The sequence below is a fragment of the Crocuta crocuta genome, unplaced genomic scaffold (genome assembly GCF_008692635.1).
Source record: "Crocuta crocuta isolate KB4526 unplaced genomic scaffold, BGI_CrCroc_1.0 scaffold179, whole genome shotgun sequence".
Taxonomy (NCBI): Eukaryota; Metazoa; Chordata; class Mammalia; order Carnivora; family Hyaenidae; genus Crocuta; species Crocuta crocuta.
This window is the reverse complement of record NW_027551568.1, coordinates 17,050,798-17,064,418: the sequence shown is the minus strand read 5'-3', so window position 1 is coordinate 17,064,418 and position 13,621 is coordinate 17,050,798. Positions and strand designations below refer to the sequence as shown.

At 41.8% G+C, this 13,621-nt stretch overlaps 1 protein-coding gene across 1 annotated transcript in view; it reads left to right on the top strand.

Moving 5' to 3' along the window:
• The first annotated feature begins 22 nt into the window (after positions 1 to 22).
• Positions 23 to 13,621, top strand: part of KCNIP4 (potassium voltage-gated channel interacting protein 4) — a 1,146,137-nt gene continuing 1,132,538 nt past the window's right edge. Inside the window, exon 1 of the mRNA XM_077750421.1 lies at positions 23 to 159. Within this exon, the coding sequence (XP_077606547.1) occupies positions 99 to 159 (61 nt within the window). The 5' untranslated portion in view covers positions 23 to 98. The remainder of the gene's footprint in view (positions 160 to 13,621) is intronic.

Sequence of the window (13,621 nt, the reverse complement as noted above, 5' to 3'; positions counted from 1 at the left end):
GGGCCGAGCGGCGAGTGCGCTCCGGTGGCAGACCCGCGGACACGCGCCCCTGGGCCGCCGACTCTCGAGTCCCGCTCCTGCACCCTGCGTCCCCGAAGATGAACGTGAGGAGGGTGGAAAGCATCTCGGCTCAGCTGGAGGAGGCGAGCTCTACAGGCGGTAGGATGCATCAAGCATGCGAGCGGGCGCCCCTCTTCCCCCCCTTCCCTCGCAAGCTGAGACCGGGGCCCCTTCCTGGGCTGGGGACGCTTGTTGCCTTTGTTGCATGAGAGACAGCCACGCAGGCGGGACCGAGAAGGGGAGGTGGGAGCGGCGGGGATGGGGGTGCCAGGGAGACGGGGTGCACGCGAGGTCCAGGTTGGGAAGAAGAGCTGTTTGAAGTGCGTGTGAAACTCGCCGGTGGCGGGGTCCCCTGCGATCCTGTGCCTACTTTTGCCTTCTCTGAAAATTTCCGATGTTGTTTATGCATCTGCCAGATGCCTGCAGACCGCACACACTTCCTTCCCCTAACACCTGGGGATGAAAGAGCTGAAACAGTGCTGATCCTCTCCCTCCACTTTTCCTTTATGCTCCCAAACAATTCTTCATTAAAACTCTATTTTTGTTCGCGGGTAACATACAGGCGGAATGTTTCTCGGGTCAGATTCTTCAGGAGGAACGTGCGCCTTGTTTTATTGGCGGCCTCAGTTTAGTGTGTTCAGAGAAAATGGTCTTCGGTGACACCTGGAAATAATTTATATACGGTACAGCCTTGGAAAGGTACCGGGCACCCTTGTGCAAGGTGCTTGGCTTTCAGAGTACCCCGTGTTCTGCGAAAGTAAGGAAGCGAGTTTAGTGGGATCCATCGTGACACGGGGACTGAGACCTCCCCGACCCCAGGCATTTTTGGTTGAATCGGTTTGTTTTTAGGTGGCTTCGATGTCTACAGTTTCTAGAGGAGCCATGAATAGAATGAAGGTGGCTGCAGGAAGCCTGAGACTGAAAAAGAGCTGGACATTTCCCAGATGATACAAGATGAGGGGTCGCACGTAAGGTTATAGCATAGTTTGGATTTAGAGGATGAAAAACTTGGGCTTGAGGTTGCAAGGGAAGAGGTAATTCCACATTCTACTTGTTTGTATCCAGGGAAATAGAATCCCTTCAGACGGCTTGAGCCTGGCACTCCAATTGGGACCCTGAGAACTGACGTTTTCCCTTTCTTGCCTTCCGTCTAGTAGTTAAGGTCATTGTAACTGGTAGGACACTAGTCTTACTTGAGCGTGAAATTTCAAAGAGGAAAAAGTCTTTGTCTTTTATAGGCTGGGGGAAAAGGATATGACCATCACTTTAAAGTCCCAACTTTGACCTGTCCTGATGTTTAGTTCCTGTGTCCCTTATGGTGATAGTTCACTCGTTATGAACCAAGAATGTCCAGGCTCTCTTTTTTTCAGGGATACTGATAGTCATTAAGAAATTGGATTGTTTTCCAGAATGACATTTTAAGTGGAGAGGGCTAAGTAAATTGTTAAGTTTATAGGGTCTCTGTCTTTGCAGAGACCTAAGCATAGGGTGGAGACTCAGCTGTCCTTTTAAGAACTGTATTCACGCACAAGACAGCGGTGGGAACTTGAAGACAGATCAGGAAGAGAGAGTCTGGGAAACTGGGTGGCTTGCATTATTCGGCACCTCAGTGATAAGAGCTTTTTGACTGGGCCTCGTCTTTAATTGGCCAGCTGGGGACTGGATCAGCGTGTCCAGTCTAGTCACAGTGCCACAGGTGGCCGTAATCTCTGTTTGTTAGATAAAATGGAAACAAAGATGAGATCACATCTGGGGAGTATGATACATTAGAAAAAAAGATACTATCTTTAAAATCAGCATGTGTTCATTGTTCATTTGGAGAATAGGAAGGTGTTGATTTGTATCTTGGTTAAGGTGAGACCAAAAGTGAAGAGTTTTCTGGCTTGAATTGATTTGACACCTGTTTCTTGAATTGTATTCACGCGTTTTTAGTGAATTATATGAGGAGAATAAAGAGCTTGAAACATCTTTTTGTTCTTGTTATTACTGTTTCAAGGTTACTATTTGAGACTTGATCCCTTGAATGTGTAATCTGTGTTATTTCCACCAAATATATACTTAAGTACTTTGGTTATTTGTGCTCAGATATAGGATGGTTTTTATTAATCCCGGGATAAGAAAAGATTGCCTTTTTTAAAGGTTTGAACTCTACCTTCAGTTCTTTTAAAAACAATAGCTTGTGATCTCTTGTCTTCTTTCAAATAAGTGAGAAATTTGCATAACTTCTGATGTGACCATGATGGTTTTCCCTTGAATAGATGCCTCTTGGATAGAGGGTCATAAAATGAGTTAATTAGAATTTAAACAGAGTTTAACTGGAGGATTAGACTGATAGGAATGTATGAAGATGAGAGGGAAATGAGGAATTAGAGAAGAGCGTGTGTGTATTTTACAGCTTGATTCTAGGGCCAGAATACTATGAAAAACAGTTTTGCTGAGAGACGAAGGAGAAAACCACATGAAAGAAATGTAAGAAGGATGGGAGCAGGGTTGAATTGGGTTGTTAAAACTTTATAGTCCTAGAGTTAAAAAAGTTTATTCCCTGCTCTCTTTTAGCAGGTAATGCATTCAATATGCTAACTGATGACCACTTCTGAGTTCCTGTAGTTGAAATGCTACTCGTGCTACAGAGGACAGAGGAAGGACTCCTTGTAAATAAGTACATACTTAGAAAAGGTTTCTTACAAACTGTAGTGCTCATTTTAGCCTGCCTCTCATCAGCTTCCACATTAAATCAAAAGCCTGCCCAGAATACAGTTTTCATGAAATTGTCTATCCTTATTATGTAGCTCTCTGGCTATGAAATCAAACATAGTCTGGCTACCAGTAGAGAGACAGACAGAGATGATCATTCAGCAGTGTATTTGAAAGCGAATCAGAGAGAAGGTCAGTTATAAAAAAAACCTTTAAGATTATTCATCAGTGTCCTCAATTTGTGCCATCTAACTTAGGGATGGCATATGTTGTATGATGGAGTCCTCAGCTAAAAGTGGGGAGGGAAGTGCATGTACATTTCGAACGTTGTTAGGTCATCCAGAGGACATGACCGTGGCTACTATTTGATCACCAGCTGGACCTGGGCAGTTGAAGGCTCTTTACTCCCTCCCTGCACTTGGAATGTGTGTTCTGCCTGCCATTCCTATAGCAGTAGCTGTTTTCAAGGACACAGCCTTGAGAGAGAAAGGTGTTGTCGAGGCCATCTGGATGGTGTACGTGACTGAGCCCTCGCAAGGCTTCTCTATAAACTTTTAAGTTTCTAGCTGGTGCTGGTGGAGATCTACTGGTCTTGCAGCCCTCAAGGCAAACCTCCTATGTAAGTTCCCTGGTTTATTGCATCCAGCACCTTCCAATCTGGAGTGGTCTGCCTCTTTCTTCCATCTCCCTGTCCTCCATGTATGGGAGCCAGTTGCAGATTTCATCCAGGGAAGGTCCTGATTTTTGCAAACCAGCAGTATTGGAGCGAAAATCTCTGTGATGGTGTATTGTTGTTTGGTGGTTGTATGATGGCTCCAGCTAAAGTTGTGTGTTATCAAGGATAAAGCAAACCCAGATTAGTGGTTCCACACAGTTAATAGTGAAAGCCTGTGTATTCTGAATAGCCCAGGAAAAGCTCTTTATTACGCGACATTATTCTGTTTTCTTCATGTCCTTAAATCTAAGAAGATACTAAACAAATGACGTGGAGTGTTAAAATTTAACACCCCCTCCCCTTTATTGCACCTTTTTTTCCTGACCAATGCTTATGCAGAGTTTCATAAAATGAGACTATGGATGGTTTGGAAATTAATGAGCCATTTAATATAAAATGTATGTGCATGATTCCTGCAGAATTGTATACTACATAGTGGTTGAATCTTTTGAAGACATATTTCTGGGCTTAAAGTATATGGTCTTTCTTTCTTTCTTTCTTTCTTTCTTTCTTTCTATCTTTCTTGTCCTTTTATTTTCCTTGTCCTCACTGGTTTTCTAGAACATGTGGATAATATTGCTTTTCAATATTTCATAGCAGAGTGTGCTTGTTTACTTAATAGGCTCCCTTCTTATTTCAAGCAGACTAAAGTGAGAGAGAGAGAGAGAGAGGGAGAGAGAGAGAGGGAGGAGGGATGGAATAAGGATGGGAGCATGAATGTATATTTTGTTCAGTGGGCTCTTAGCATCCTTAAAAGTGTTTTAAGGTTATATAAGTACACCTGTCACTACATATTTATTCACTCTTGGGCATTGAATCACTTTATTAAAAAACTGTTCATTTGATTAAAGGGCCTGATGGTCTTAATTTAAATCACCCCAAACTCACTGTGAGGCTTCATCCTATTTATCAACACTCCTTAAAAACCATGAACTTCATGAAAGCAGAGCTGTTATGTTCTGTGCACTCTGTATACCCAGCATCTAGCACGAAGCCTGATGTGTTACATTTACTCAGCAACAAATATTTCTTTTTTTTTTTTTTTTTTTTTTTTTTTTCAGCAACAAATATTTCTTGAATGAAGTCTCCCTTGGATTTGGTGACTGTGTTGTTTTGGTTCCTCCTATTTCTCTCAGATCTCTTTTTCTGACTCTCTTTCTTTCTTTGTCCATTTTGTGCAACTTTCAACACACTTCTGTCTCACTTTTATTCTCCCCATATATACTCTGCTGAATCACACTGTGGTGTTGGTACCAAACTCTCCTTAATCTATGGCTCTGGCCTGATCCCTTTCCAGCGCATTTCCATGCTCTGCTAGTCAGATCTATCAACAAATTTCACCAGCACCTCAAAGTCAGTATTTCAGAAAACACCTGTCCTCTCTTCAAAGAACAATTTATTTTCCAGATTTTGCTAATGGTAGCGTCATTTTTTGAAGCCTATAGTCAAAAAAGAACAACAAAGCATTGACTTGTCTATGGTACTTAATCATTTCCTCCCCTTCTTTTCCATGTGAAATCAGTCACCCAGCTCTACTGATTCTATTCTGGCTTTATGTCTAGCTCCCTCTCTAGTTCCCATCATACACACAAGGTTATGTGCTTATCATTTCCCAGACCATCTTGGTTGATTCCTATTTGCGCTAAGTGCCTCCCCACTCAAAGCCAACCACATTTACTAAAACCTGACTTGAGTCAGACCATTCATCCATGCAAAACCCTTTAATGCCTTCCCATTACTTACAGAACTAAAACTACTTTTCTTAGCTTGATAGTCCCGGCTCCCACAGTACATTGACAGTCTTCCATTCCAGCACTAGCTTCCATGACTCCATACTTTGACCTGCTAAATCAGACAGATCGCTAGTCCCCAAACACATCTCAGGTTGTACCTACTGCTTAGAATGAACTTTCTGCCCAAATGTTGCCCACTGAACGTTGTTAGATGTTTAACATCGAACACAGCCTTCTAGACTTATTGCAAATGCCGTGTCTCCCTTGTGCAGCCTTACTGGATTTCTACCTGCCTCTTCCCCCAAAGAATTCTACTTTGAATTTTCTCAGGTCATTTTTCTTTTACTTTGACCTATATCTGAATGACCAGACAGAATAAGCTATGCATATTTGTCTCCTTTGCAGCTATTAAATGGTAACTCCTTAATGGTGAGCATTCTACACGAATTGCGCATTTTTGTATGCCTAGTAAGTACTGGCACAATGATTCCCAAAAAAAGGTTGCTTAAGACCTAGTTATTGGATTTAAACTGTGTTGCCCAGTGGTAGGTCCAGTAAATACACCAAATTATAATTACCATTTGATTGCTTGTTAAGCCGTCTACTGGAAGTGACATTGCTTTTGGGTTCTCTGTCTTTTCCATTCCTTGGGCCAGGTCTGTACGGATAGTTATAGAGTACTAAAAGTACCTCTCTGAAATGTGCGTGCTCTTGCATCCATAATGCATTGCTATAAGAGCTTGTGTTTCTGAAGAAGGGCTTAATAAGTCCTCAGTGATTTCTGTGTATTTAGAGCAATAGTCAGTGTTGTCTTTGGATGTTGTTGCTGTAACTCTTTTATCCTTCATACCTTTCAGGCCTACCACCTCTAGGATTCGTAGTCTGAGGGGGCCCCCAGTGAGTAGTTGTCACCTCTTTTGGTTTCCCTACAAATAAGAGTTAAGATGATGAATCATGAGGGGCGCCTGGGTGGCTTAGTCGGTTGGGCATCCGACTTTCGCTTAGGTCATGATCTCGCGGTTTGTGGGTTCGAGCCCCGCGTCGGGCTCTGTGCTGACTGCCAGCTCAGAGCCTGGAGCCTGTTTCAGTCTGTGACTCCCTCTCTCTCTGACCCTCCCCTGCTCACGCTGTCTCTCTCTCTCCTAGAAATAAATAAAACATTAAAAAAAAAAAAGATGATGAATCATGATTATGATGGTCCATAGTCTGAGTTCACGTTCTAGAGAGCAGCCCTTCCTAACGCGTCCCGGTCCCAGAGGCTGAATGGCTATACCATACATCTACCAACATTATTATCCTTTTGGTCATTGTCCTCCTCAGGTGGTAAATCTTTTCATTATTGCAGTGACTGTAGAAAGGATTGGAAAAACAAAACAGAAATATCATTCAATGTATCCATATCCATTTCCTCGGGTGCATTTTCTTTCATATCAGATTTCACAGAGAGAATCAGGCTGCATTGGATGTGGCTCCTGTGGCAGGGCTGAGAAGAGATGGGGTTCAGCTCTTTTCCTCTCCCCTCTGTGGATGTCTCCCTCTCTTTGCTCAGCTAGTGCACTGTGGGCAGCTTTAGACGTGTGTATATACACATGGCATTAGGAATTCTGACAAAAAGAGAGTCTCACAGTTTAATCACAGAAGTTCTCCACACGCTCTGACAATTGAAGGAATAATTTGAATGGAGATACAAATATAGAATTTGTCATATTATGCATTTGGTCTTCATGCTCATGTTATGGGCTGAATTTTTCCTTCTAAACAAACACAGCCAGTGTGGTTGAATGGTTCTCCCATTGGAAATGCCCTTTTGGATATATTTAACTACCCTTTGGATATATTATTGACCTTTTAGAAACTTCTCTTCCCCCAATTACTTATTTAGGTAAAAACAAGTAGTCAACCCGTTTTACAACAACAGTCTATAATGTTTTGGTTTCCTGAAATTTGGATTGGCTTAGGGAAAGGTCCCTTCGTATACTCAGAGAGAATTTGCTCATGAATAGTGAATAAAGTCTTTAGGGAATTAGAACTGACATGTTTTTATAGGTCTTTGAAAAGGTTTTGGAGGAAAAATAGACTTTCATCTTTAGACGTCAATAGTTAATATTTTAAAGGATCTTTTGAGCAAAGTAGTATATTCAAAAATGACATTATCTGCAGCCCGAATGGGAATCAGAATCAGACTTGACTGACACAGCAGCTACCACATTATTTATGACTGTGCACCCTCTCTCACATCTTCATCGTAATACTGTCTGTGCATTGTGTTACGGATGCTGGGGTATCCCCCGGAAAGCCCTCCAATATGCTTATTATTTTTTAATAAGAGAACACAGGGCTTCCAAATGCCTTCATGAGTTTAATAATAAAATTGAGTGAAAAGAACACATGTAAATATTAAGCTGATCGACTTCTCAGAATGGGTATTTTGCCAGGGGGTTTATTTTGGGTTGTAACTTTTTGTATGTTAATGAATTTCCATTAGAATACCATCAGAAGCTACTTACCAAAAAATGGTCTTTCCAAACCATTTATTCATGTTTTGTATATGGTACCTGCTCCAGAAAAGTGTTTCATGAATGAAAGTGTCTTCGATTGTGGTCATACGTAAAGGTGGAAATAAACTCTTGTACTCCAGCATCTCATCCCTGTGGAAGAGGATTCTCAGGTCTTGTTGTTTCTGCAGAAAATTTGAAACAAAACAACATGATCATATAGAACTAACAGACATTTCAGAAATAACCCTGCAAAGCCAGTCCTGAAACAAATTTAATTTGGAGAGTGGCCTAATTGAAAGAAATTTTAATTTAATTTAGAAAGGTAAGAGCATGTAAAATAGCCATTGAGTATAATGTCACTGTTCCTCTTTCTCCATTTATAAAATGCTGGTAATCATTCCCACTCCTAGGCTACAGGAATAGCTTCTGTAATGATGACATGAGTTTAATTCAGCAAATATTTACAAAGAAACTTCTTGGTGCAGGGATTAATGAGATGTGGGGTTGGCCTTCAGAAAGGTTACTGTTTATTCAAGAGATATTTACTGAGTATGTACCAGATGTATATAGTTGAGTAGGGGAGAAAAGAAATGACTAAACATATGTACATTAAAATATTCATTGCTATAACAGAAGTAAGGATGAAGTGAGGTGGGTGTTGAAAAACGAGATTACATCCAGTTGGCATAGATGCCATTCCTTCCATGTGGATACAGTGAAGTTTAACAGTGATCTTGAACTTGACCTTTCTTTCTCTGGGGTCTTAAGGAATAAAGCTATTAAAGGAATTGGGCTCAAACTTCTGTATTTGTTATGTTGCCCAGCTTCTTCCTATCTTCTGCTTACCATCTGTAATATGGGTTTATCTGTCAACCACTTACAGACATGATACCTAACCCATTTTAAAGATCTTTAAAAGATGTGATGCTGGAAGTCTATGAAAAGGTGCACTTTTGGTTATAATACAAATACAATTTTGAAGATTGGCGACTACAAAATGAGTAATACCTTGTGTTTAGAGATAGTCATGAAAGAATTGAAAATGCCCAGCTCTCTGACTGCCAGTTTAAATAATGTTCTGGTAACGGCAGAGGCATTTCAAATTAGTGTAAAATGTTTCAAATCGAGTATCACTCTAAGTTTTAAATTTAATTATGTAACATCAATCATTTATCATAAGCCTATTGTACCTGACCTAATATTGTGAGCACTTGTGAAAATCTGATTCTGCTAAGCTTTTCTCCCATTTTGTCCGGCGATTCTTTTTTTTTTTTTTTTAAAGATTTTTATTTATTTCTAGGAGAGAGAGAGAAAGACAGCGTGAGCAGGGGAGGGTCAGAGAGAGAGGGAGTCACAGACTGAAACAGGCTCCAGGCTCTGAGCTGGCAGTCAGCACAGAGCCCGACGCGGGGCTCGAACCCACTAACCGCGAGATCATGACCTAAGCGAAAGTCGGATGCTTAACCGACTAAGCCACCCAGGCGCCCCTTGTCCTGCGATTCTTAAATCGCTCTTTCCATACTCTCCCCAAACTCCCTTTAATTGGAAGCCACATCTCTTCCCGCCGAGATGCGCAGTATTATTGCAATCTGTTCTGCATTCCCTCTCCTCTCAAGGTCCGATCTCATCATTGTTTCCTGCTGAAGCTGTGATCAGAGGGTTAATGCAGGCTCTGAAACACAGGTGCATTACATTAATTTGAAGGTGGTGAGGAGGGGAACCTTGGAGAGCGAGTATAATACCATGAGAGCTCAGAACCAGGCATTGAGAAACACGGCAAAAGAAAGCTGGACCCTGAGAATCCAGCGGCATACAGGGGCACGGAATGAGGGAATTCTACCATGTCTTCATAGAATAAACTCCATTTTTGATGGAGGTATTGCTAGATACTTTTAAAAAATGCAAAACATCTAAACTGCAAAGCTGGCAAGTACTACTAACCCTTTTGGTGCTATTTAAGTACCAGATTTGCAGCTGAACCCTATAAAACCTTCCTAGTTAAAGTTGTGGATGTAGATTCCAAGTGAAAATTAGTCATTAAAATAACTTTCAAAATTGTTCAGCTCACAGGAGACATACCGACAGTGCAGAAACTACAAACACTAACCGGGGAAGATTGAACTACAGATGTAATTTGTTAGAAACATTGCAACTTAAAACACAGTTATGTTTATTTTTGGATCCCTGAGCATGAGATTGTGGCTTTTCATAAATATATTAGGATTGAATTTCAGATCTCAAGCGGTGACAGCTATAACTTCAGTCTTAATGCAATTTGCTTTGATAGTTTTATAAATAGTTTTGAGGATGTTATTCAACAATCATCCATCTAAAACATGTTTATCAATTATCTACTGTAGGAGAACACTGCTGGTAAATATTCCAGAATATCAAAAGGCATATTAGCTGTGGAAGGTATAGGAATTAAGCATTTAAATCCTATCTTCTGTCTCCACCCCCAGAATTCTACTTGACCTGAACTGTGTATTGATTGGGTAGTGCATGTTAGCTTCTCTCATTGTCAAAGGCACTTACTAAATACCTTCACAGGACCCCAGCGTATGTCCTTGATGGAGGATATTGGCAGGTCCTTGTCTATGAAATAATAAACTGAAGGAGCACAGAGTGGACCTTCCATAATTACATCATTTGTTATTAAGTGATACTGGTTTCAGAGTCACATAAAATACAAAACAAGCATTACACAGGAAAACAGCATTAACCCATAGCCTGGGTAATATTACTACTCCCTCTATCAGTAAGGGATTCTCCAATGTGAGCCTATTTATTCTTTTGTAAAACATATACTAGACATCTATTATTTGTCCAGTATTGTTCTAAGTACTAGAAATGTATATTAACATCTCTTGTTTATCAAGTGTCATTCAAAGTGCTAGAATACAGAAATGAAAACATCCCATGGGAAATGAGGAGTCCAAGAGCCTGACATGTAGGATGGTAATTGCATGTGGAAAGCCCTGTGATAGCATCCAGCATTGAGTGCTTTGGAAGCTTTGGAAACACAGATATGAGTCACTCATGCAGGCTGAGAAGGATCAAAGAATGTTCCCTAGCCTGGATGGGATGGAAGGACAAGAACAAGTTTTCTAGGGAAAGTCAGCAAGTTTTGAGTGGGGGAGAGCTCTGATTCTAAGTCTGGTCCTAAGACAACATGTGCTACAGTCAGGGAACCAAGAGAAGCTCTGTGGGTTGCAGTTAAGCTGGGAGAAAGAAGGGAACAGGGAAATGGGGGACTTGAAGGATGAGGCAGGATCAGAACACGAGAGCAGTGGGGACTACTGATAAATTGCAGTCAAGAGCCATAGCGTGATCTTGCTCACACATTGGGAAGATAACTGCAGCGGTTGACAAATGGCCAGAAGTGGGTGAAACAACTGTAGAAGTGGGCAGCCAAGCATCCTGGCTAAGGTGGGATTGCAGCTGAGGCATATTGAATGTGGTAAAGCTTCAGTGTGCTATGGTGGAGAATGGAGGGTTCATGTGAATTAAATAAAGGACAAGACCAGCAGAAACTGGTGACAGTGGGAATTGGTGTTGGGAGGGAAGGAGGAGCATGGGAGAGGTGGATTTCTGGGTTGGGTGGCTGGTGAGCAGCATATATTTACCAAGATGGGAGATACAAGGAAGGTTTTGTTTGAAAGGAAGTGAGATCAGTTTGGGGACTATGAAATTTAAGGCCATCTCTAAGGTTGACTTCCTCCTTTAAAAATGGAGATGACCAGTAGTTACTGGGCTTTCTGGTTCTGGAACATGAGAGTGAGATGGGATTCTGCAGACAGTGTGGAGCCAGTTGAATTTAGTGAGGCGCGACAGAATGAGGAACATTAATTTTGCATGGCTGTGTAGGGTGCATCAGCGACAAGGATGTCACTAGAAGGCTGTTGCATTAGTCCAAGAAAGAGAAAATATTTACACGAAGTTAAAGGCAGTAGGAATGGAAGAGTGGGGGGGGGCGGGGTTGGGAAGGAGAAAGATGGGGATGGGTACCTCGTGGTGCCATGATGAGAAGCAAGGAACACAGGAGAAAAACCAGTTTTGGAGGGAAGATAGCATGTTCATTTTTAGAAATATTGATTTCAACTGGGAAAGAATCCAGGCCAACTGTCCCAAAAGCAGTTGGAAATGTGTCGTTCAAGTTTAATTGATTTCAGAGAAGCACACATTTATTGAGCCTCTAGTTCTGTGATGGGTATTAGGAACAGAGATACGAGTGAGGCGTGGCCCTACACCCAAGAAGCTGGCCAGCAGACTCAACTGGGGACTCACATGTGGGAGTCCATTGCAGAGAGCAAAGGAAATTAAAGATGTGACCCTGAACAGGGGGCAGAATACCATGAAGAACAAGGGTGAGAGATGGATGTAAAACCAGGGAAATGTGTCCTAGCTGGAGAAGCAATGGGAGAGGAGAGTGTCATGGAGGTCAGTGCCTGGCACATAGATGGTCCACACTTGCCAGTGAGTGGGGAATATAAGAATTTCAGAAAGCCACAGCTAGTTTACAGAGTAAACTGCTATAGAACATTGATGGTGGGTGAAGAATGGGATCTCAGAATAAGATTCTGGAGTCAGAGCTAGGATTCGGATGCTGCATCTGTTCCTGTGTGACCTTAGGAAGCCATATGGCCTCTCTGTAACTTAGTTTCTTTATATGTGCCTGGAATATTCTTGCCTCATATACTCCACTGGCTTTCTTCTTCACTTATTCAGATCTCCACTAAAATATCACTTCTCTGATGACTTCATCTAATATAACAGCTTACCTGTGTCTCCCTAGTCCCTTATCTTATTTTACTTTCATTCATAGCTTTTATATAATCCTTCAAAGAAAACAATGTATGTAGTAGGCTACTGTACTAGAATATTGTTTATATATACTATTTGTGTGTGTATCTACATTTTGCAGGTATTTAGTTTTTACTGTGTTCCCTATTAAAATTCACTGAAATGTGTGTTGAGTGGTAAATCAATGAAGAGAACTCACTTTGACAGAGTGACTAAGGATGAACTGAACTAATGTGTGTAAAGGGCTCAGTGTAGTGCCTGACCAAATAGTTAGAACCTGGTAAATATGGGTTGAGGTCATTTATATCATTATTTTGGCTTGAGAAAAAGTTCTTTTAATCTTGAAGATGGGACGTCAGGTGGGTGGTGAGACCAGGAACACACGGGAGGTTCTGGAGGGAGTGGGTCATAAAGATGGAACACTTGCTCTCCGGAAGGGGCAATCTTGTTCTCTGATGCGGGAGGCAGGGGAGGTCACCCTGGCGTGATCTGCTGGGGAAGACCCTACGGAGGGGCTGTGCTGTGACCAGGGCATTGGATGACCACTGGGGCTTAGGTTGCAATGGAACATTTCGTGGGTGGCAGGAAGGGATTTGTGGGGACAGCAGTTTGGAGTAGATGGTTGTCTGAGAAGTGCCGAGGTGGAGAAACGAGATTAGGGAGAGTCTCAGAAATGTGGCTTTGATTCAGCGGGTAAGAATTCAAGATTTTGCAGAAAGATGGCACAATAAAAGTGACACCCAAGGAAGGTTTGTCTTGCCCTGCTGTACAGGAAAGATTGAGGGAGGGGGTGTTCAGGTGGAAAGGTCAGTTGAAGAAACCTTGCATTGCTCTAGACTTTAGTAGGGTTGGCCAATTTTGTAGGGGTATTGGCAGGGAAGAAAATGATTTTGACAGATTTTTGGGGCATTCTGGAAGATATTTATAACTGATTGAATGGGAGCATGAAGTTAGGTAGGAGATCAGAGAAGGAAAAGCAGAATAAAGCATGTGCTCCTAAGAAGGCTGTATACTCAAATTTTGGTGACTGAGTTAAGGCCTTTGATTATGGTGCTAGGAAGTTATTATCCAGAAGACAGAAGGAAAGTGTGTGTGTGAGGTAGTGGTCGGAGGGGGGG